The 24,002-nt window shown below is 42.7% G+C and overlaps 1 protein-coding gene across 1 annotated transcript in view; it reads right to left on the minus strand.

Annotated features, from left to right (window-relative positions):
• Positions 1 to 5,330: 5,330 nt before the first annotated feature.
• Positions 5,331 to 24,002, minus strand: part of LOC122812900 (uncharacterized protein K02A2.6-like) — a 39,261-nt gene continuing 20,589 nt past the window's right edge. Inside the window, 4 exon segments of the mRNA XM_044084937.1 lie at positions 5,331 to 5,636; positions 5,638 to 7,901; positions 8,064 to 8,245; positions 8,327 to 9,137. Of these exon segments, the coding sequence (XP_043940872.1) occupies positions 5,331 to 5,636; positions 5,638 to 7,901; positions 8,064 to 8,245; positions 8,327 to 9,137 (3,563 nt within the window).

Genomic DNA, 24,002 nt, shown 5'->3' on the forward strand with positions numbered 1-24,002 from the left:
GGTGCACACATAAATTGTTCTTACTCATGCTTAAATCTTCATGCAAAGATGTTAATACTTTTAACCAGAAGTTAGGAACTGCATCTGGGCCTGGGGTTTTCCAATTAGAGACTTTTCTTAGCTTTGTTTCAGTCTCTCTGGCTGTTACTTCACCCCATTTCACTTCCTGTACCTTTGAACTTCTTATTTTTCTTTTACTTCTTCTAACCATTTAGCATCTTTGTTATTTTCCACAGGATCTTCATAAATACTTCTCCAAAATGTATTTGTTTCTTCTTTTTTGGTGGTCTTTCAGTTCCTTTTACTTTCTTTCCCAATTCTCTATAAAACATTTTTGGGTCATCAATAAATTGTTTATTTTGTACTTTTCCTTTATATTTATCTGTGTATCTTCTAAGTTTTTCTGCCTGTACTGATATTTTTAGTTTAATTTTTGCGATAGTGCATTATAAATCCTGATCCGTTATAATACTGTGCTTTGCTTTTATCCCGTCTATCTTTCTGAGCATTTTTGTTGATCTGTTCCCTCTTCTTTGCTCTTCTAACAGTGACACTTCTTGTCTTAATTGCTTTATAGTTTTCTCTACTCGATACTTCCATGATGGTATTCGATTTTTTCTCCTGCTTTTCCCTCACTACCCTTTGTTGTTGTGGTAGAATTTTATCTGTTATTAATTTAGCTGCACAGTAATATATCCTGTTTACTTTTGTTGTATCGCATGGATCTCTATGGACAGTCCTAATTACCGTGTTCATTTGTTTTATCAAACATCTAACTTTTTGGGTTTTATTGACCTTCTGCTGTCTATTTCTTTCATTGATCTTGATATGTCTATCTATCTCTATTAAATCAAACAACTCTTCTCTTAGCTCATTTTCTTCTAAACTGAGGGCACATTTTTTGTTCTCCATTTTCTGCTGGCATTCTATAGAAAGTTCTATAGCATCTTGTTGTGGCGCATTCTCTTCAATTTCATCCTGTGTCATCCATTGCTCTGTCATATGGAAACTCACTAGCCTATCACTCCTCAACATTGACTGCATCAGAGCTGCTACAGTTTCCTGTTCCTTCCCTTGCTGTCCAGTTTCAAGTGAACATTTATATTGGTTTCCTGTGGAAGGCTCCAAAGTATCTTCATATGGCAACTGACCAGTTGCTTCCCATTTCACTGATTTCTCCTTAATTTGGATGGTTATTGCTCTATCCTGATCTGGTGTTTTCTGAGTTAGATTTTCTACACTGAATCTTTCACTTCACAGGTACTCCATAACCTCAGTTTGTATTTCTTTAACTTCTCCATTACTAATCTTCTTTTCGGCTTTTCCCTCTGTCTTGTTATTTTTGTATTGTAAAGTTTTCCATGTCTGGATTCCTTTGCCTGTATTTCTCTTCAAATATCTTTGGTGCTGTTCCTTTTGTATTGATTAGTTTTGCTTTCTCCTTTGCATAAATATGACACCATATTAAATCTCTTTTTCTTTCCCATGTCCATATTTCTTCTTCAGATGTCTCCTGATCTTCCTGTTTCTCCTTACTTTGGGGACTCATTCCATCATGCTGTGATGTAACCTGTGTTAGACCTTCTACAACAAATCCTTCACTTCACAGGCATCCCATAACTTCAATTTCTAATAGATCAAAGTTTCTTGGTCTATGTAATGTTTTTCATAAATCTGTTGTATTAATGAACACAGATTTTTATTTGAAGCTTCTGACAATTTTTTTTGTGCAAGTATTTTTCTGTCTTCTAATTCCTCTCTTAATCTTTTTGTATATCTTGTGTCTGGAAATTCTGGGCTTTTTGCATAATAGTAACATTACATAATTTCTTTCTTATTCTGGTTAAAAGAATTTGGCAAAAGAGAAATGTGTGTGCTTTTTCTTATTCTTGCATAGGGGGATTACTGGATTAAAGCCCTGAGCTTGATCTAGTAACAAATGTTAAGAGAAAGCCAGTAAATAAAAAAGAATATTAAATATTATAAGGCTTTTTCTAGTTAAAAATGTATGCTTCACAGTTTTGTGTCTGGTTCTTATGTCTCTAGGAGACAATCTGATAAAAAGAAATGGCTTGGAAGTAATGTTCTCTGAAAGCATTCAAGTGTTTTCCCAGCTGAAAGAGCTATAAAGATAAGCCAAAACCAGACATCACTTAGTAGAAGCACAAGCTACACCATGCGTCTTAGCATCTTTTAGGTTTCCTCAAGTCTGTAAGTGTGGCTGTCAATTTGGAACATTTGTTCCTAATTGTAGGGTAAAACTTCAGTATTTGAAGATGTACATAGTTTTATGTGTTATTATTAAATTCAGTATTTTTAGGGAGTGTGATGTCCCTGCTTTGGGCCAGTGATCAAGGAGCCACAGTCCTTACAATGACACCAGTGAGGGACTTTCATCTGGAACATAAATAGATACACATGGCATTTCAAGATGCAGTTTCTGCACCAAGCACAATTTCCCTTAAGAGCACACAGGGAACACACTCAGTCCAAGGGATGGGTTTCCTTCCCTCTCTCTCCAGGCCTCCAATAAGACTCCCCACTGACACAGCTGTAGAGCTGAGTCCTCAGTCGAGTGTTCCAAGCCAAGTCCTCCACCACCCTCTCTGTGAAACCAGTTGTCTGTGTCCCTGTTCCAAATAGATGACACACATACTCTGAGATTTGATTTTCACACACACACACACACACACACACACACACACACACACACACACACACTCTCTCTCTCTCTCTCTCTCTCTCTCTCTCCTTATTTGCAAAAGTGCAGCAGCAATGCAAACTCTCCTTACTTGCAAAATGGCAGCAGCAATAAGAACCAGCAAACTCTCCTTCCTTAATGTATTTTAAAATTGTATGGGCAGATGGGCAGGTGTCAGGAAGAAGAATAGCACTCACAGAAGATGCACCCTGACTGGAAGAATGATGAGATGCTACGGGACCATTCTTAAAGAAGAATGCCCTTAAAAAAAGAGTTTATTTAATTGAAACTAAGTGATAGTCCAGTGCCACATGGAGTGGATCACCCCTCTTGCCCCCCTAACCCCCAGCTACACCACTGAAACCACCACCAATCCCCTGTGCCCTTTGGACCCAACACTGGGTGAACTGTTTAAGGGAAGGACAGGCAAGTCACCCACCACCAATTCTTCCATCCCCATATAAGCTGAGATCAAAGGCAACCCCCTCCCCACCACGGTAATCCTAGATTACAGACCCTTGAATGCCTATTCTCAGTAGATGGTCTGGAAGAGATAACAATCAATGAGAGAGGAGGGCTGGCACAAAATCAGCCAACTCAAAGGATTTTTTGCAGGGTATGGGGTCACAAAGGTCCCCTATCACAGAAGAAACTTTCCTAAGACACTGCCAGTGAGACGCCTCAAGAGATCCCAGTGAAAAAAATCTCCTGTCTCGGGAGTCCAAGGTTGGCCAAGTCCAATCTCACAAAACAAGAGGTGGGACACAAGAGATTCAGTCCCCTGATGTCAATGCTGATGGAAAGGTTTAGAACCACTCTTTGGATTTGGGTTCATCCAGACAACTTCTCCCTTGAAAGGACAAGATGCCTAGGTACTTGAAGAAACAAGCTTATAATTGATGCTAAGGCCTCTTCTCTTCCCCTTGCAGAAGAAAGGGGAGGGATCTCCAATGCCCAGAAGTTATGCCCTGGCTGAGGGCAGGCGTGGAACAGTAAGAGCAGGTTTTGAGGAGAATGTTGAAGTGGAACATCAAGAGCATGTCCTGAGCTAACAGCAGGAGTTGAAAGGGAAGGGCACACACTCAAAACAGAGATAAAGCAACCTCTACCATCCACCGTATGGCTAAGCTTAGACCTGCCCATGGCTCTCATGCAGAGGTGTGGGGAGATGCAATGTTAGGCACAAACAGGGGGTACACAGAGAGAGCACACTCCACTGCATAATGCCTGGAGGTGGCTCCTTTGAAATCCCACAGAGCTGCCCTAAGGCCACCAACTGAGAGCAGAGACAAGATTAGGAATGTTAACTATTAATTTTGTGTGATTCTACTTTAAATTGTGCAGCATTTCATTTAAATATGCAATTTCCCCAACAAATGTGCAACCTTGAAAGATATTATACTAATTAAGAGCATACAGAAAGTGAAGGCTTATGAAAGAGGGGCATGGACAACTGTCCAACTCTACCTAAGGTTCATAATTCAAACTTCTTTGTGACCCCATTTCAACAAAATGGTACATTGCTTAAAAGGGAATCAATGAATGGCATCATAACCAGTTACCAGATTATAACAATCCTGTAGGCCCAAAAGTGGAAACTAATGAGGAGTGTATGGCCTGCATCTACATCTTGGTAAGGTCTTTCTTCTTCCTCTTAAAAAATAGGATGTCAGATGGTAGAAAAGCAGACCTTTCAGCAATTTGGACAGCTGCCTAGAAAACTAGAAGGCATGACACAGAGACTGAAGCTCTTTTTTTAAACATCTTTATTGAATTATCACTTGTGACATAGGTGAATTTACATTTATACAAAAGTAATCAAACTGTATTAAATTAACATTAACAAACATTATACTTCACATATATTGCTATATATCATATAACCTAAGCAACATTACATAAATTATTCAATTCCTGACACTTTTTTTCTTTAAACAAGAAACATCTTTATTAAACCATCACTTATGACATAAGCAATCGTATTTATATAAATGAAAACAAAACAAACTGACACAATCCTAGTTGCAAACATTTTACATCACAAACCATACTGACACACTCCCAGTTGCAAACATTATTGTTATATCCTGGGAAATAAGGAGACCACACGGTTCTGGAGTTGTAAGGCCTTTCTTTATTAAGAGCCTTCAGGTGCGCACCCATGCTACATGTTCACAACTTCGCCATCGCCATACATACACCGGAAACAACCTGTTACCAGAGATATATATAGAACCAACACTACATGTTGCTAATTCCCCAGAGCACCCCCACAGTACAACAACAGCGTTACTTGCCCGATACTACATTCCTCCCCTTTTAAGCATTGAATACGCTTCTTACATAAGAAAAACAAGGGAGCAAGCCAAAACAATCCATCTAGTACTTAATTTCTAAATACCTGGCTAGTATTAAACAGTTACCCTGCAATCGAATTAGGTTGCTCTTTTAAACTAGACATGCAATTGTTACATTGATAGTCCTTCAAGTAACTAGGTTTAACCAGTGCCCGCTTAGAACGGTGCAATGGTACCACCCTGGGTGACTCTGGTGTCACAGTTACCACCTCTGGTACCGGTGTATCCATCCCTGGAACAGTTGGATCCTTGGGAACCTCTCCTTCCGAGTCTCAGCGGTCTCCCTCGGCCCCCAAGATCGGAGATCCTCCTGCCGCTGCGAGCCCTTCTCCCGAAACTAACGGCATTTCCGGGACTTGCAGTTCCATGGAGTCCTTCTCCTGCACACTCCGCAGAATCTGGTCCACATGTCTCCTCACTACTAAACCTCCATTCAACCTCACCTGGTACGACAGGGGACCCGTGCTCTTAACAATAAAACCTGGAATCCATTTAGGTCCATAGCTGAAGTTTCGCGTCATCACTGCATCTCCCTCCAGGAAACTTCTCTCTCTCCGTCGTTGATCATGATATTCTTTTTTGCCTCCACTGTATCCTCTCTACCTTAGCTCGGATGTTTGGATGCACCAGATCCAACGTGGATCGTAATCTCCGTCCTTGCAACATCTCGGCAGGAGACAATCCCGTGGTAGACTGGGGTGTAATGCGGTAGTTGAATAACACCCTTGATACTTTGGCTGCCATACTTCCGTCTCCGGCCTTTTTCATCATCGCTTTAAAGGTCTGGACAGCCCTTTCAGCACATCCATTTGAAGCAGCATGGTATGGTGCTGATGTGACATGTACAATGCCATTTTTTTCCAGGAACCCCTTGAACTCTTCACTCATGAAACATGACGCATTATCTGATACAATAGTCTCAGGTAATCCTTGACTACTGAAACTCTTTCTCAGGCAGTCAATGGTAGTGGTAGAAGTGGGTGTTTTGACTGGGTAGGCATCCATCCATTTAGAATGAGCATCCATTATTATCAAAAACATTGCCCCCATAAAAGGTCCTGCATAGTCTATATGAAGTCTCTGCCAAGGTCTACTTGGCCACTCCCATGGGTGTAGTGGTGCCATCACAGGTAAGTTGCGATGCTGCTGACAGGTTTTACACTCTCTCACAGCGACTTCAATGTCGTGGTCCAACTTTGGCCACCAAAAATAACTTCGTGCTAAGGCCTTCATTCGTGTGATGCCCACATGACCTTGATGCAGCTGATGTAAAAGTGCACGTCTTCCTGGGGGCGGAATTATCACTCGTGCCCCCCACAACACGCATCCATCTTGCACACTCAGCTCTGTTTTCCTCACCTCATAAGGCCTGAAAACTGGATCAAGGTGTTGTGTTGCCCAGCCTTGCTGGACCCATTTAAACACTTGAGCCAACACCGGGTCTTTGCGTGTCCATTCGCTCAATTCTTTCGCTGACACCAACGTGATGTCCTCCATCATCAACACTCGGTCCTCCATTTCCTCCCGCTGGGAAGGCCCCGGTAGCGGCAGACGGCTCAATGCGTCCGCATTGCTATGGTGTTTCCCAGGCTTATAAACAATCTCATATTCATAAGCTCTTAATGTTACAGCCCATCTCTGAATTCGGGGAGAAACCATCTGAGGCACGGCCTTCATCTCGTTGAACAGTGACAACAAAGGCTTATGATCGGTACACACAGTAAACTTCCTGCCATAGAGGTATTTGTGGAACCTCTTAATTCCAAACATTACAGCCAAACCCTCTTTGTCTAGCTGGGAATAGTTTGACTCTGCTGGTGTTAAAGTTCGTGACATGAACCCAATGGGTCTTTCTTGTCCATCTGGCATCCGGTGTGCCAACACGGCCCCTAACCCATACGGTGAGGCATCACATGACAAAATTAAGTCCTTGTGACTATCGCAGTGCACCAAAACCTCTGAAGACTGCATCAGTTCCTTGGACTGCTCAAACGCTTTGTCTTGTTCCTCCTGCCACATCCACAGGGTCTCCTTCCGTAACAATTTATGTAAAGGAGCTAACAGCGTTGACAGATTTGGTAGGAACCTGTTATAATAGATGAGTAAGCCTAAATAAGCCTTCAGCTCTGTAACATTTGTGGGTGCAGGTGCCTCTTGGATGGCTTTTACCTTGTCTGGCAGGGGGTGTAGGCCCGAGGCATCCACCTTGTAACCCAGGAACTCTGCTTCCTTTACCATGAAAGCACATTTACTCCTCTTCACCCGTAAACCAGCCTCTCGCAGTCGACTTAGCACCTCGTTCAGAGTCTCCAGATGCTCGCCATTGTTCCTTCCCGTCAACAGGATGTCGTCCAGATACACAGCCACCTTCGGAATTCCTGCCACCAGTCCCTCCATTATTCTCTGGAAAATAGCTGGACTAGAGGAAACCCCAAAAGGTAAACGATTGACTTGGAACAGTCCTTTGTGTGTGTTAAGGGTGACATAGGCCTTTGACCCTTCTTCCAGAACTACTTGTTGATATGCCTGACTGAGGTCCAGTTTACTAAACTTTTCACCTCCCGACAGCTTTTCAAATACATCCTCCACCTTGGGTAATGGATACTGCTCCAACTTCGAAACTTGGTTCACTGTTAACTTGTAGTCACCACATATGCGTACCGTATTATCTGGCTTTAATACTGGAACAATGGGTGCTGCCCATTCCGAAAACTTCACTGGTTCAATTATACCTTGCTTAGTGAGTCATTCCAACTCAGTCTCCACTTTCTTCTTCATTGCATATGGTACGGGTCGAGGTTTGTAAAATCTTGGCGTTGCATTTTCTTTAACGTGTATCTTTGCTGGTGGACCCCTCCAGGTCCCCAGTTCCTCTTTGAACACTTCTGCATTGTGCTCCAGCACATCTTGCAAGGCCAGCCCCTGCTGTTCTACTTTATGTAGCCGTAGACAACCCATTTCCAGCTCCTTGAGCCACGCCCGGCCTAGCAGGTTTGGTCCCTTACCTGCTACCACCATGACTGGTAACTGTTTGACTTTATCTTTATGTTTTACAGTTACTTTGGCCATCCCCAGTGTGGGAACTGTTTCACCGGTATATGTTTTCAAAGTCACTGAACAGTCCCGCAGCTTCTGAGCTTCTTTTAGCCATAACTTTCCATACTCCGCCTTGGACAGAACCGTCACACTACATCCGGTATCCACTTCAAACTGCACCATTTTACCATTTAAGTCCAACTGGGTTGTGATGGGATCAACTCTTTCCCACCTGGCCTCTTCCATGTTAAACATAGCAAACACTTCCTCATCTTCCCTAGTGTTTTTATTTGTACCTTCATGCATGTGGTGTGCATACTGCCGTTTTATTTTTCGGTTTCCCTTTCTGTCCATCATACTGCTCTTGTCCTCCCCCTTTCTCGGCTGGTCCCTAGAGGGCGTTGCGTGGCACATTTTCTTCACATGGCCCTTTTTCCCGCAAGCATGACATTTTTCATTTAAGAAACGACAGTTCCTTGCCAGATGTTCTCCGCCACACCTGTAACAGGCATACTGACCAGACTTCCCTGGTGTTTTATGCTCCCCGACCACTTTATGCACTGGCAGTGGGGTAGCACCCCTGCTCCCCACCCCTTCGATGGTTCTTGGTTGTAAATCACAAATGTCTTTATTCGCCGTTTCTATGGCCTGTGCCAACTTCAAGGCCTTTTCAAATGACAACTCAGGCTCCGCCAACAACCTGCGTTGTATGCGGTCATCTGCAATGCCACATACGAGCCTATCTCATAGCATTTCTGTCAGTCTGTCCCCATAATTACAGTGTTGCGCCAGTTCCCTCAGCACTGCGACATATTCCGTTACCGTTTCATTAGCCATTCTAGTCCTTGAATTTAACTTGAACCTTTGGACTATTGCACTCGGCTTCGGGTTATAATGTGACTGAAGCAAGCTCGTCAACTCCGTGAACGATTTATCCCCCGGTTTATCAGGACTCAATAAGTTCCTCATCAGACTGTATGTCTTGCTGCCCACCGAGCTCAGCAATATGGCTCGCTTCCGGCCCGCATCCAGTATCTGGTTTGCTTCAAAAAAATGTTCCAACACTTCACAATACTCCTCCCAGGTCTGGGTCTGACAGTCGTATGCAACCAGCGACCCCAACATGGAACCAGACATAACCCCGGCAGGCCCAGTCTCTTCGTCATCCGACATTAACTGCACCCCGCCGTTTTCACTCGCAGCGGACTCGAAGGCATCCCACTCTCGTCGCCAATATGTTATATCCTGGGAAATAAGGAGACCACACGGTTCTGGAGTTGTAAGGCCTTTCTTTATTAAGAGCCTTCAGGTGCGCACCCATGCTACATGTTCACAACTTCGCCATCGCCATACATACACCGGAAACAACCTGTTACCAGAGATATATATAGAACCAACACTACATGTTGCTAATTCCCCAGAGCGCCCCCACAGTACAACAACAGCGTTACTTGCCCGATACTACAATTATACATCACTTATAATCTACCCAACAATTTTCCATCAAATTATATAACTCATTTAAGTCCTGCCTTCTTTTAAACCTCATTCCTCCCCTGCATGTATTGTTCCCACAATTCACATTTTTTCCTATGTAGTTTGCTCCTACCCTTTTCTAAAGATCTCAATTCCACCTGTTTTATCTCTGTTATTATATTCACTACTTCTAATATAGTTGGTTTATATTTTGATTTCCCTTTTCTAGCAATTGCTTTTTTGGTAGCTACAATAATTAGACACAGCAAGGCCTTACCACATCTAGGCAATTCCGATCCTGTATCATAGCTCAGAAAAATCACCTTCCTTATTGCACCAATCCACCCACCCAGCATCTCTGACAGTGCATCCTGCAGAGAATCCTTAAACTCTGCCAACCCACTGCACTCCCAGAAAATATGTTCCCAAGTATCTCTTTCTTCCCCATCATACCTCCAACATTTGCTGTCTACCTCAGGAAAAATTCTCTGGAGTCTACTTGGGGTACAAAAATATCTATGTAAACATTTCCAAGCAAAAATCCTAAAGCTTCTGGATTTTGTTTCATATTTGGGAGACATACATATATTCTCCCATTGTTTCTTTGTGACTTGCTTATCCAATCTCTTTTCCCAATCCTTTCTAACCTCCTGTGATTGATTCTTATAGTTATCATGCAATATTTTATATGGTCTACTAATTATTCCCTTTTAATGGCAGCTTCTGCTCTAGATTCTACTAAAAACTGTACCAGTGCTGTCCTTTTGTTTAGGACCCAGAGACTGAAGTTCTTGACCAAAAAGGCCACTTCTCTCAAAGGAAGCTCCAGCAACATGTTGTCAAGGACAGATTCCTAAGGATAAGAATGTGTCTAGGCCAACAGATGCAGACACACTGCTGTGCATGCCACCCAAACAAGGTTCTCACTAAAGTAAGATAACACCTAAAGAGGCAACATCATGATATCATGACAGTTTCTAAAGTGAGGGCAAGATGCTTCTGGATTGAAGACACTAGAAAAGTCTCTAGTGTGCTCAAGGCCTCCTACATCAGGAGGCCCTGGAACCTGGACTGGCAAACTGCACAGATGAGGACCCTAAGCCTTAACACGGCAATAGAATATACCTTGCTGTTGGAGATTCTTTCACTCTCCTGTGACACCTATACTCCATCTGTGCAGGGGCTGGAGTGGGAGTGGATTTATGAACTGCTGACACCCCATTCCTAGGAACAACTGAGAAGTGAGATATAGATTGGTAAGTGAAGCTTCTGGTTCATTGCAGTCTGCAGAAGGCTGATACCTGGCATTCCCCCTCCTGGAGGCGGCAGCAGCAGCAGCAACATTAGGGTAAGGGTGCATCCAGGCTTGCATAATGGAATCAACAAACACTGGCTCCAAGGGAGGGATGCTAAAAGCAGTTCAAAGAAAATGCCTGACAGTCACAGTTCCCGACATAGATATAGGAAAGAACCCAAGTGTCACTTAATCTCTTTAAAGAAATCACTGTCACATGAAAACCCATAGAAGCTCCTGGATTCTAAAGATTTGCCTGTCTGTCTCAGAAATAAAGGCCTTGTGTCTGCTTCCACAGAGAACCAACTGAAGAGGGAGCCCTGACTCTCCCTACCTGGGTCCAGATCAGATAAGTGTTGAAAGGAGTAAAATCATATGATCTGTGTATGTGGGTAGTCAGACCACACAGTGTCTGAGCAAGGATGTGTAAATGTCCAGAATGGCAGATGAGAAAACTAGGTATGCATCAAGGTTTATTTGTCAAATGTAATCTTTACTAGAAAAGTCACACATACATGACTCCTGCTCCTACTAAGAATTCAACAAATACATGATCTTTTTTGCTTGGGTTGCAGACCCTTGCAGTGATGCACGCTGCAGCTCCTTCTCATCTTAGGCTAACTGCTCTAGATGGAATGAATGTAGAGCCCTAAGAAAAGAAACTGTAGTCCTCAGCAAACTGATGTGGGACTCTGTAACTAAAGACACTGCTCCTAATGAGCTGATTGTGAACGATGTTACCTACACTGAGGCTGAAGATATAGCTAACCTACTGACTGATAAATTTAGCTCTAACTTTATCCCTCTCTCCCCTCCATCTGTCCCTCAAGATATACCTGAAACTGGCTCACCTCCAGCTATCACACAGAACCAAGTCCTAAAAGTGCTATCAAAAGCTAAAAATACTGGCTCGATCAGTCCTGACAATTTCCCTGGAAGCACGATTTAGCCACACCCCTAGCAGCACTGATCAATCTCAGTCTCCATAAAGGTTTTGCACCTAGTGAATAGAGAACAGCTATGGTCATTCACTTCCACGGACCCATAAGTCTGACCAGGCACATATGCAAAACCATGAAAAGACATCATGGAATTAATCAATCAGGACATATGGAACCTCCAAACACTAGGCCCGTCTCAGTTTGCATTCATCAAGTGTACATCATACCTACTCATCCTGGTGGATTTTTTTGAAAAGGTCACTAAAGCAATGGATGAAGGTAAAATGGTACACACTGCATACTTCGACCTAGCCAAAGCTTTTGACACAACTTCCCACTGAGGCACAGTAGAAAAGCTAAATAAACTGGGAATAACCCCCTACTTTTCTGAAGTAAAAGCCGGATACTGGCTAAGGGTCTTGCTGCCCCTATAGTGCCTTTTTTAGGCAGGGTTCAAATAACAAATTCACCACCATAACAGGAACAGGCAAGCAAAAACTGAGGGTAATGCTACTCAATGCTAGAAGTCTAAGTCTCAAAATGCACTCACTTGAGGCACTCCTTAAAATGGAGAACATCAATATCTGTGCAGTGACTGAGACCTGGTTCAAGGCTCTAGAGAGCACCCCGGCACTACCAGGCTATAACTCATACCACACTTTTCGGCCATGTAACCTGGACCGAAACACCAAAGGCAGAGGTGTGTCCATATTCATTAAGGATATCCATACCTCTAGGCTAGTTGCTCAGCATAACGCATCCGAGGTTATCCAAGTGCAACTAACTCTGTGCAAAATTGCAATCCAAATTGTAGCTTGCTACAGATCACCCACCATGCCCCAGGATTCCCACTCCTCTTTTCTTGATGTACTGGAAAATATTAGGGTTCAACCAAACACCCTAATAATGAGGGACTTCAACTATCCCACCATTAACTGGGAAAACTACTCGTGTACCAACTCCTTAGTGCAACGCTTTCTGGAATTCATAAACTCCAATGCCCTAGATCAACTTATCCATACCCCCACCAGGGGCAACAATATCCTAGACCTAGTCATTACCAACATGAGTGACCGGTGTTCCACACCTGAAGTCAACTCCTTGTTGGGCCGATCTGACCATAAGCTAATCACCCTTGATATCCACATCCCACCCCCATCCCCATTAAGGAAACCACAGTAAAAAATTTCTCCAAAGCCAACTTCATGCTTCTTAAGACAGAAGTGGTGAACTTCATGACACCCATGCAGATGGACAATACAGTTACAACTGCTGAATCCTACACAAATGCACTCTATAAGCACTTGCACGAGTGCACTTTATCGTGCTATCCCAAACAGAACCAAGACTCTATCCTCCAAAAAAAGGAAGCCAATCTGGTGGTCCCCTGCCATAAACAAACTGTACAACAGAAGGAAGAAATCCCATGAGTGGAGGAGCTTTCTGGTCAGCCTCAGTTAGAAGCTGAGATCCCTTATAAGATCCTCCAAAGCTAGCTACGAAAACAAAATCACCACTAATTCCAAGGACAACCACAAAGCATTCTATAGCTATGTCAAGAATCTCGATGGCAACACCCAGATCTGCTCTGAGTTACAGCAAAAAGGCACTAAATAACAGAACCAACTGATCCTGGCATCATCCTGGCAGATAGGTTCAGTGCTAACTTTATCCCCCTCTCACCCCCTAAAGGGCCCATATCTATACAGGAAGAATGCGGAGTCCCTGTAATCACAACTACACAGATATAAGCTGCACTCTCTAAAGCCAAAAACACAGCATCCATGGGACCAGACAATATCCCAGGCTGTGTTTTACATGAACCTCAGAACGAACTGGCTCCCCACTTAAGCACCATGTTCAATAATAGCCTTGCATCAGGCTTTGTGCCCTCTGAATGGCACACAGCAACAGTTATCCCACTCCACAAAGGGGGAGCCACCACTGATCCCGGGAACTATCGACCTATTAGCCTGACGAGCCTGGTCTGCAAGGCCATGGAACGTATCATCATGGAACTCATAAACAAAGACATTGGTAACCTCCAAACTCTGGATCCCACCCAGTTCGGGTTTGTGAAAGGCAGATCATGCCTCCTGAACCTGATCAACTTCTTTGAGACAGTCAGCAAAGCCGTAGATAAGGGTAAGGTGGTTCACACAGCCTATCTTGACCTCGCCAAGGCTTTCGACGCCATCCTCCATTCTGGAATTATAGCTAAACTCACTAAACTACAGATAAATCTCTACATCACAAGATGGGTTGCCAACTGGCTCACTGACAGAACCCACACTGTAAAAGTTGCAGACTCCAAATCTGACCTCAAAGCAGTGACAAGTGGAGTACCACAGGGTTCCATCCTGGGACCTCTCCTGTTTGGTATCTACTTCTCTGAAGTACAGGCTAACACAGAAGGCCTCTGGCTAATGAAGTTCGCAGATGACTGCAAACTAGGAGCCATAGGCAAGTCCCCAAATGATGTGAACATCCTACAGAAGGGCCTCACTGAGACAGATGCCTGGTGTCAGAGCCATGGCCTCAAGCTCAATGCCAAAAAGTGCAGTGTCATCCCCTTTGGTAAAAACTCTGTACCCATGAACTACCACATAGGCAGCAATCTACTTAACACTGAATGTGTGATAAGAGACCTTGGGACCCAGGTGGACAGTAGTCTCTCCTTTGATAGTCACATCGCCACAGCAGTCAGGAAGTCCTTCTACATGGCACACCTCATCATAAAAGGGTTCTCATCCAGGAAAAAAAGAGGTCATTGTTCCCCTCTACTCGACACTCATTAGACCCATTAGAGTACAACGCCCCTTTTGGAATGTACCTCACAAGACATCTGCAGCAGCTGGAAAGGCTACAGAAGTACCTCACAAAGAGGATTACTGGCCTCAAACAAATGCCCCACACTGGCCACGTCAAAAAACTCCAGCTTTACTCCGTAGCATATTGCCTACTCCGAGGTGATCTCTGCCTAACATATAAAGCTATGTCAAACTCAGAGCTGTTGGACATGCTACACCTAAAGAAATCCCAATCCCTCCGAGCTACATGCTCTAGGGACCTAAACCTTGTCACCACAATAAACAGGACATGCTGGAGGGATAGATTCCTGTCCAAGAGACTTCCCATACTCTGGAACAGGCTACCCATCTATGTCAACCAAAGTTCTTCATTAGCACTCTTGAAGAAAAATCTTGATGAGTGGATGGGAAATAGGAAATACACCTTGGGGATCACTTCTGTGTCTCTGCTCGACAGTGGCACAGGAAAATAACCTTCTTGGGTGGCATAAGCCAGGGAACCTTGTTAACTAGGCTTAAGTAGGCCCTTGGGCCAAAAGCCTAGTACCTACCTATGAACCTATGTCACCCGCTGGAATGTCAACTGGCTCACGGATAGGATGCAGATAATCAAAACTGGAGAATTTACCTCCACAAGAGACCACTCACAATGGAGTCCACCAGGGTTTTGTGCTGGGACCTCTCCTGTTTGGTATCCACTTTTCTGAAGTAAAAGCCAATACCAAGGGCTTCGGATGACTAGGAGCAACCACCGAATCTCTAATTGACTTAACCATCCAGCAGGAAGGTTTGCCCAAAATAAATAATTGGTGTCAAAATCATGGTTTGAAACTAAATGCCAAAAAAGGCATTATTGTATCATTTGGGAAATCATCTACCCCAGAGAACTACCACATTTGACAATATGCCCCTAAGAGTCGATTCAGTTCATTGTCCCCCTTTATTCAACTCTCATTAGGCCAATCATTTAATATAATGTCCTCCTCGACATATATATATGTTCATACACATGCAACAAATGAAACACCCACAAAGATACCTTACTAAAAGGATACAAGACCTAAACATGTCCTACATGGACAGACTCAGAGCTCTGATACTATACTCAGTATCCTGCAGACTGCTAAGAGATTACTTGTGTGTGGCATACAAGGCATCCTCTGACCCATTACTGATGGATTTACTGTACAGTAACAAGTCAAACGATATCAGAAATACTCAGCCTAGGAATCTAAACCGCTTCTGCAATACCAACAGATTGATTTGGAGGGACAGGTTTCAAGTGCAACTTAGATCTATAGATGGGAAACAGGAAATTTATCCCCAGGACTGCCCCTGTACTATTAAATGCTTTATCCCATGCATGGGTCCCCTCAAATTATCTATGGCATGATTCCAGTTATTCTCATTAGGGATAATATACAATTATTGATCATGGGATAGGTAAGGCCAATCTCTAACCAAATGAGATGGGTTAATTTGAACACAAAAAAGGAAAATGGCTAGGCTTACAATGGTCCACAAGGGCAACTAGCATAGTACTTACCTATGAGCCTATAATAATCAGGCTAGGTAATAAAGAACTTGAGTAGGCAGGAGAAAAATGATGTACCCTCAGGGAGGAAGACAGAGTTGCACCTCTCTCAAGTCTTAAGTGTCTCAAAGTGATAGAGAATCTGACTGGAACCAAAACCCTACTACTTAGGGAAGACTGTAAAACTTTTTACTAGTAATGGCAAGACTGTGTTAACAAACAGCAGAAAGGTGGGCATAAAGCATGTTTACGTATTTGGTGTGTTTCGGGATGGATACTGTCACAAGCAGTTATTTGTCCTCGGTTGCAGGAACCTCCAGAAAAAGATGCCAAATTATGTTTATTAGACATGGTAAACCAACCACTGCACCCATAATGAAGGGCTATTGCTGGATATTTCAGTTTTATACTAGCTTATTATTAAAATCTGTGATAAGTACTAGCATTCAGTCAGAGCTGCATATGGCACAGGAAACATGCTGGTTTTAAAAAAATTAACTGTAGAATGTCTACAAATCATTAAACTTAGTGGTACAATTCTGAAACATAATTAGTTTCATAACCCATTTATCTCATTTGGCAAATCTGTGATTTAAATTATATCTCCATACTAAGGTTAGAACACAGATGGAATTCTAAATGCTATTGATCTGCTTGGATAGCAGATTTAAATTTCTTCAGACTTTTTAAAATATATTCTTACTTAGGAAGATGGATGCAAATGAACTATTTGACATCCTTGGAACCAAATCTCAGAATAATCCCAAGTTTCTCAAACTAATAAACATTTCGTGGTCATGGCACGCTCAACACATACATTTTTTTATCTTTCAAATAATTAAAAAAATAAATGGGAACATATCTCAGGATCATATGCATATGTGTAGGGTTGAAGAAATGTGGTTTATGCCTGCCAAAATACTTCTGTCATAAATTTTAAACTTACCCATTTCAGTACTTCACAGAAATACATCTGACTTTCCCAATAAAGTTAAAGATTAGTTTAATAGGGCAAATTAAGTATTTCTGATGAGGGAAATGAGACAGGCTAATTCTGCAGAATTTAGGTTTGTCTGGAAGTGTAAACCTTACAAACAGTTTAACTAAGTCCAGTCATATTACCACTTAGCCATATGTTAATGATTAAGTTTTGATTCAAATATTCATATTTTATTTTGGCATAAATTACATGACTCAGAAAAGAGCACATGCAGCATGAACAGGCATGCTTGGACGTAACCCAGAAATTCTGTCATATGAGCACATACTTCGCATAAAGTGTGGAGCAAGGCAACACACTAAAATCTGGGCCATAAATCATATACATCTCAGTACAAGAAAACAGTGTAACAGTACTCTATAATTATAGACAATCACATAGGTAGTATGATATGGAAACACAGCAAAACAAATCATGCATAATTATCTATCTTTCAATGTCTTTTCTCTTCCTCCCTGACAGTTACTTTCCCCCATGACTGGCTCCTTCATCCTCCCATCAATCAGCTACAGTGGGATTGACAGATAGACAATGGTGGGCTACCATTCAGATGGAGAAGACATATTATGCTGAAGCCACTATATTCCCCCCAACTACAAATAGGCCCCTGCTGTAATAAGTCATGGAATGCTGGGCCCAGTGGTGTATGTCTTTCAACATATACACTACATTCCCAGCTACAAGTTAATGCATTATTTGCCCTCCCACATCCCCCTGGGTTTTATCCTGCTGTTATACTGCAAATTATCAACTAAGTCCCAGTTGAACAAGCAGCCAAGTCTGCCTCCCTTTCTTGTGATGGATGAGCAGCTGTCATATCTCTCATGCTCTTAGCTGAAGAAAGCTGGACAAAGCCAAAAGTAAGGGGTGGGGATGAAAGGCCCAAAATTAGGGACAGGTTTTAAATATTCCTTGTATAAGCTTAGAAAGTTGCTAGAGTAATATGTTTTGTATTAGCATACATTTTCTGAAAGATATGAAGTCTCCAACCCAAATCCCTGTAATTATTAAGTGACTTCAGTCCTCAATGATTTGCCAGAAAACAATTTTTATAAAGAACATTTTAAAAATATGAAGCAGAAATCTGGGCATTCTGCAAAGAACTGGACAGTTAAGACTTATGGCACCTATAACCACTTACATACATTTAGCAGCATGGCCATTACCTGAACCCATGTCAGCTGTTTCCTTATGTGCCAGAAAACCACAAAAGCAAACAGAGTTAGGTGAACAAGGAACTGATGGTACATGTATTGCCCCTGATGATACTGCTCAAGTAATGTGTACTTACCAGATGAAGGCAGTCACACATTCTATGTATTTAAGCAACAGTACCACCAATCTAAGTTCAACCTGCCTATTGTAAGTGTACCACAATCAGTAGGTAACTTGGTCACTCTTGTAGCAGTTACTATTAACAGTAGTTTGTTAGTTTGCCCATATCATGTGTAGTGCCAATAAAAGGTGGCAGCAGAATAAAGGGCAGTTTGTCCACCATATGCCAATCATGGGCAGCACATATTTCTCTGTAGCCACTGCTGTCTTAAATGCATTCAAGTAAGTCTCTGAAGGTTTATGATTTGCAATGTACCATGAGACCGTAAAGTCATTATATGAAGTTCATCAGTATATTGGCATCACAAAGACAAAACTGCAATGCCATCTCTACAGTATTTGCCTTTGCGTCACATATAATTTAATGATACAGCATGTGTCGTTTGTATGATGAGGACCAATAAAATGTCAAATCAACATGCTCACCCTGTACAACGGCCATCATGCAGACATAAACTTCAATCAAACAGATGTCAAGGTTACATCAATGCCAAATCCTGGTGGTGTTGTCAACATTGCTTCACAAGCATACCAGCCTCAGCATGGATGTAGCAGCAACTTGCCTGGGTTCCTAATTCAGAAATCCAATGAACATGTGGCCCAGCTATCAAGGTCTGGCTTGTAAAGCATATACATCCATTACAATGTAGCTATGCAAGTCAGTTTAGTTCTAATGTCAGTTTCTGTCAATGTTTTCTCAATCTGTGATACTGCTATGGCAATATTTTGCATGTCCTACTGTGAAGTTCAATTTCCCTGTTGAGAAAAATAAGGACCTCCTCACAAGGCAAGATATATCCTTTCACAACAAATACCTAAATACATCATTATTAATTGGACTAGCATATAAAAAACAAAGCACAATGTGAATTCCATGTGCAAGACAAGTGAGACGCCATCAACATAATGAAACAATAAAACTGGATCCAGAAAACTAGAGTGCAGTGGAAGGTCTGCATGACTCAAAGTACAATACTAACATGGCACATACCTGGACCATCAGTGTCCCACATTAGGTTCACCACAACAACTTTCAACTGGCTTGGCTCAGACATTTCAATGACTAGTAATCTTAACAGCTGTCCTGTTTGTCTAAAAACATCATAAAGTAGTACGTCTTTCAATGTTACCATACAAAAATTTGGGATATTTGCAGTACTTATGCCATTCTTCCCAATATATACCTACAATAGCTTTATCCTTACACCTATAACACAAAATGGCATTCAGTATTCCCTGCAACATGCAACATTACTTCCAATGTCACAGTGGATTACTCGGGTAGTAGTTACTAATATTTGGCCCTGATGTGCTACATGCAATTCACAAACATACCTCCTAAACCTGATGGACTTCTTTGAGACAGTTACCAAGGCTATAGATGAGGGAAAGGTGGTACACATAGCCTACCAAGACCTCGCAAAGGCCTTCAACACCATTCCCCATTCTGGCATTATAGACAAGCTCACCAGCCTGAATATAAACCCCTACGTCACAAGATGGGTTGCCAACTGGCTCACGGACAGAACCCACATGGTGACAGTTGCGGGAGCTAGGTCTGACTCTAAACCGGTTACAAGTGGCGTTCCCCAATACTCAGTCCTAGGACCCCTCCTGTTCGGCATATACTTCTCAGAGGTACAGGCAAGCACAGGAGAACTATGGCTGACCAAGTTCGCAGATGACTGAAAACTAGGGGCTATAATTGACTCTCCAGCTGACACAGACAACCTCCAGAAAGGTCTCACTGAGATGGATACCTGTTGTCAAAATCATGGCCTCAAGCTAAATGCCAAAAAGTGCATAGTCATCCCCTTTGAAAAAACAAAGTACCCACAAACTACCACATAGGTGGTAGTCCCCTAAATATGGAAGATGTAATAAGGGATCTGGGGACCCAAGTAGATAGTAATCTCTCCTTTGATAATCACATTGCCAAAGTGGTTAGAAAATCCTTCTATGTGGCCCACCTAATCACAAAAGGGTTCACATCCAGATCAAAAGAGGTCATTGTTCCCCTCTACTCATCACTCATCAGACCCATCATAGAGTACAACGTCTCATTTGGGATGTACCTTAAAAGACACCTGCAACAGCTGGAAAGACCACAGAAGTACCTCACCAAGAGGATCACTGGCCTCAAACAGATGCTCTATGCAGCTCGACTGAAGAAACTCCAGCTGTACTCAGTTGCATCGCCTACTCAGAGGTGATCTCTGCCTGACATACAAGGCTATGTCCAACCCAGAATTGATGGACATGCTCCACTTAAAGAAAACCATATCCCCTCGAGCCACATGCTCTAGGGATCAAAACCTCACCACAACAATAAACAGGACATGCTGGAGGGATAGATTCCTGTCCCAGAGACTTCCCATACTTTGGAACAAGATTCCAATCTACATTAGGCATAGCTCCTTACTAACACTCTTCAAGAGAAACCTTGACGAGTGGGTGGGAAACAGAAAGTTTACCCCGGGGATCACTTCAGTGGCTCTGCAGGACATAGGCACAGGGAACTAATCTAAGGGGAGGCAAAAGCCAACACATTCTGGCTAGGCTTATAAATGTCTTCGGGCAGATAGCTTAGTACCTACCTATGAACCTATACACAGAATACTATGTACAATAGACTCTGTTAGTGCACCACCTGTCAACTACATAAGCCAGCAAGCAAAATGCACCCTATAAGGTGAAAAGTGATAATACACAATGCATGATACATTTTGCATTTGCTACACACCACAACGGAACACCAATGTTATACACATTGCTACAGTTGCAGGTGTTGATATATCACAGCCACCAAATCAACGGTACATGCTCTGTACTATGGGAATTAAATGGTCCTACTGTGGCTATATACATGGAACTACAGAGCAACTGTAAGACAGATCCCAAGGTATGATACACACCTTCTACTGGACCAGTGACATCAAATGTCAAAGGCTAAAGTGATGCTTAATGAGATCTATATTATTAGTCACATGCAGACTACACTGTGCAGGAATGCACTGAACAAGAAAACCTTGAAAGCACAGGGTTACATCCAACCAAACAAAAAACCACAGAAACCACCAAAGGTGAAATACATGCCTGTAAAATGCTCTCTGAAGTCCCCTGTTCAGAGGGACGAAAGCACTTTGTGCAATAATTTACTCTTTCTGCTGTACCTCCGTTTGATACATGTTTTTGCTTTGGAAAAAAAAAAAAAATACCTAAAAAATGTTTCAGCAGGGGAGCAAGCCCCTCTCCATCCCTTCACCCCTGCTATTAATATATAAACCATCTCCAAGATCATACAACAGTGGGGAGAAGAAGAAGAAGAAAAAATTTCCTTACCCCACTGACAGCCAATATTGGCAAAAACAGACACCACACAACCAGTGTAAGTGAATGGAGTAAATCCATTCACTTATTTATTTATTTTCATAGGTTCATAGGTAGGTACACTAGGCTATCGGCCCTGGGGCCTATACAAGCTCAGCCAAAAAGGTACCCTGGCTTTTGCCACCCAAGAAAATTATTTTCCTGTGCCACTGTCGAGCAGAGCCACAGAGGTGATCCCCGGGGTGAATTTCCCATTTCCCATCCAATCATCAAGATTTTTCTTGAAGAGTGCTAATGAGGAGCTTTGTTTGATATAGATAGGTAGTTTATTCCAGAGTATGGGAAGTCTCCGGGACAGGAATCTATCCCTCCGGCATGTTCTGTTTATTGTGGTGACAAGGTTTAGGTCCCTAGAGCGTGTAGCTCGTAGGGATTGGGATTTCTTTAAGTGGAGCATGCCCAACAGCTCTGGGTTTGACATAGCTTTGTATGTTAGGCAGAGATCACCTCTGAGTAGGCGATATGCGACGGAGTAAAGCTGGAGTTTTTTGAGACGGTCATGAGGGCATCTGTTTGAGGCTGGTAATCCTCTTTGTGAGGTATTTCTGTGGCCTTTCCAGTTGTTGTAGATGTCTTGTGAGGTACATACCAAAAGGGGCACTGTACTCTATAATGGGTCTAATGAGTGATGAGTAGAGGGGAACAATGACCTCTTTTTTTCTGGATGAGAAACTTTTTATGATGATGTGTGCCACGTAGAAGGATTTCCTGACTACTGTGGCGATGTGGTTATTAAAAGAGAGACTAATGTCCACCTGTGTCCAAAGGTCTCTTATCACACTTTCGGTGTTAAGTATACTACCGCCTATGTTGTAGTTCATGGGTACAGAGTTTTTATCAAAGGGGATGACAATGCACTTTTTGGCATTGAGCTTGAGGCCATGGCTTTGACACCAGGCATTTGTCTCAGTGAGCCCCTTTTGTAGGATGTCCACATCGTTAGGAGTTTCGATTATGGCTCCTAGTTTGCAGTCATCTGCGAACTTCATTAGCCAAAGACCTTCTTTGTTATCCTGTACTTCAGAGAAGTAGATACCAAACAGAAGACCCAGGACTGAACCCTGTGGTACTCCACTTGTCACTAGTCTGAAGTTGGATTTGGAGTCTGCTACTTTCACAGTGTGGGTTCTGTCAGTGAGCCAGTTGGCAGCCCATCTTGTGACATAGGGATTTATACCTAGTTTAGTGAGTTTCTCTATAATTCCAGAGTGGAGGATGGTGTTGAAAGCCTTGGTAAGATCTAAATAGGCTGTGTGAACCACCTTGCCCTTGTCTACAGCTTTGGTGACTGCTTCAAAGAAGTCTATCAGGTTTAGGAGACATGATCTGCCTTTTACAAACCCAAACAGGGTGGGGTCCAGAGTTTGGAGATTACCATTGTCTTTGTTTATAAGTTCCATGATAATATGTTCCATGGCCTTGCAGACCAGGCTCGTCAGGCTAATGGGGTGGTAGTTCCCAGGGTCTGTGGTGGCTCCCCCCTTGTGGAGTGGGATAACCTTCGCTGTGCACCATTCAGCAGGCACAAAGCCTGAGGTGAGGCTATGATTGAACATGGTACTTAGGTGGGGTGCCAGTTTGTTCTGTAGTGCATGTAGAACGCAGCCTGGGATGTTGTCTGGTCCCATGGATGCTGTGTTCTTGGCTTTGGAGAGTGTGTTTTTTACTTGTGCAGCCGTGATTACAGGAAATTTGCATTCTTCCATTATAGAGATGGGCTCTTTAGGGGGTGAGAGGGGGTAAAGTTAGCACTGAACCTATCTGCCAGGATGTTGGCAATATCAGTTGGGTCTATATATTTAGTGCCATTGTGCTGTAACTCAGAGCAGATCTGAGTGTTGCCATTGAGATTCTTGAAATTGCTATAGAATGCTTTGTGGTTGTCTTTAGACTCAGTGGCGATTTTGTTTTCGTAACTAGCTTTAGAGGATTTTATCAGAGATCACAGCTTCTTACTGAAGCTGACCAGGGAGCTCTTCCACTCATGGGATTTTACTCTCTTTTGAAACAGTTTCTTCCTTCTGTTGTACAGTTTGATTATGGTAGGGGACCACCAGATTGGCTTTCTTTTTTTGGAGGATAGTGTCTTGGTTCTGTTTGGGATAGCACGATCCATGCACTCATGTAA

This window comes from Protopterus annectens, chromosome 10.part0 (genome assembly GCF_019279795.1).
Source record: "Protopterus annectens isolate FY-2018-M chromosome 10.part0, PAN1.0, whole genome shotgun sequence".
Classification (NCBI taxonomy): Eukaryota; Metazoa; Chordata; order Ceratodontiformes; family Protopteridae; genus Protopterus; species Protopterus annectens.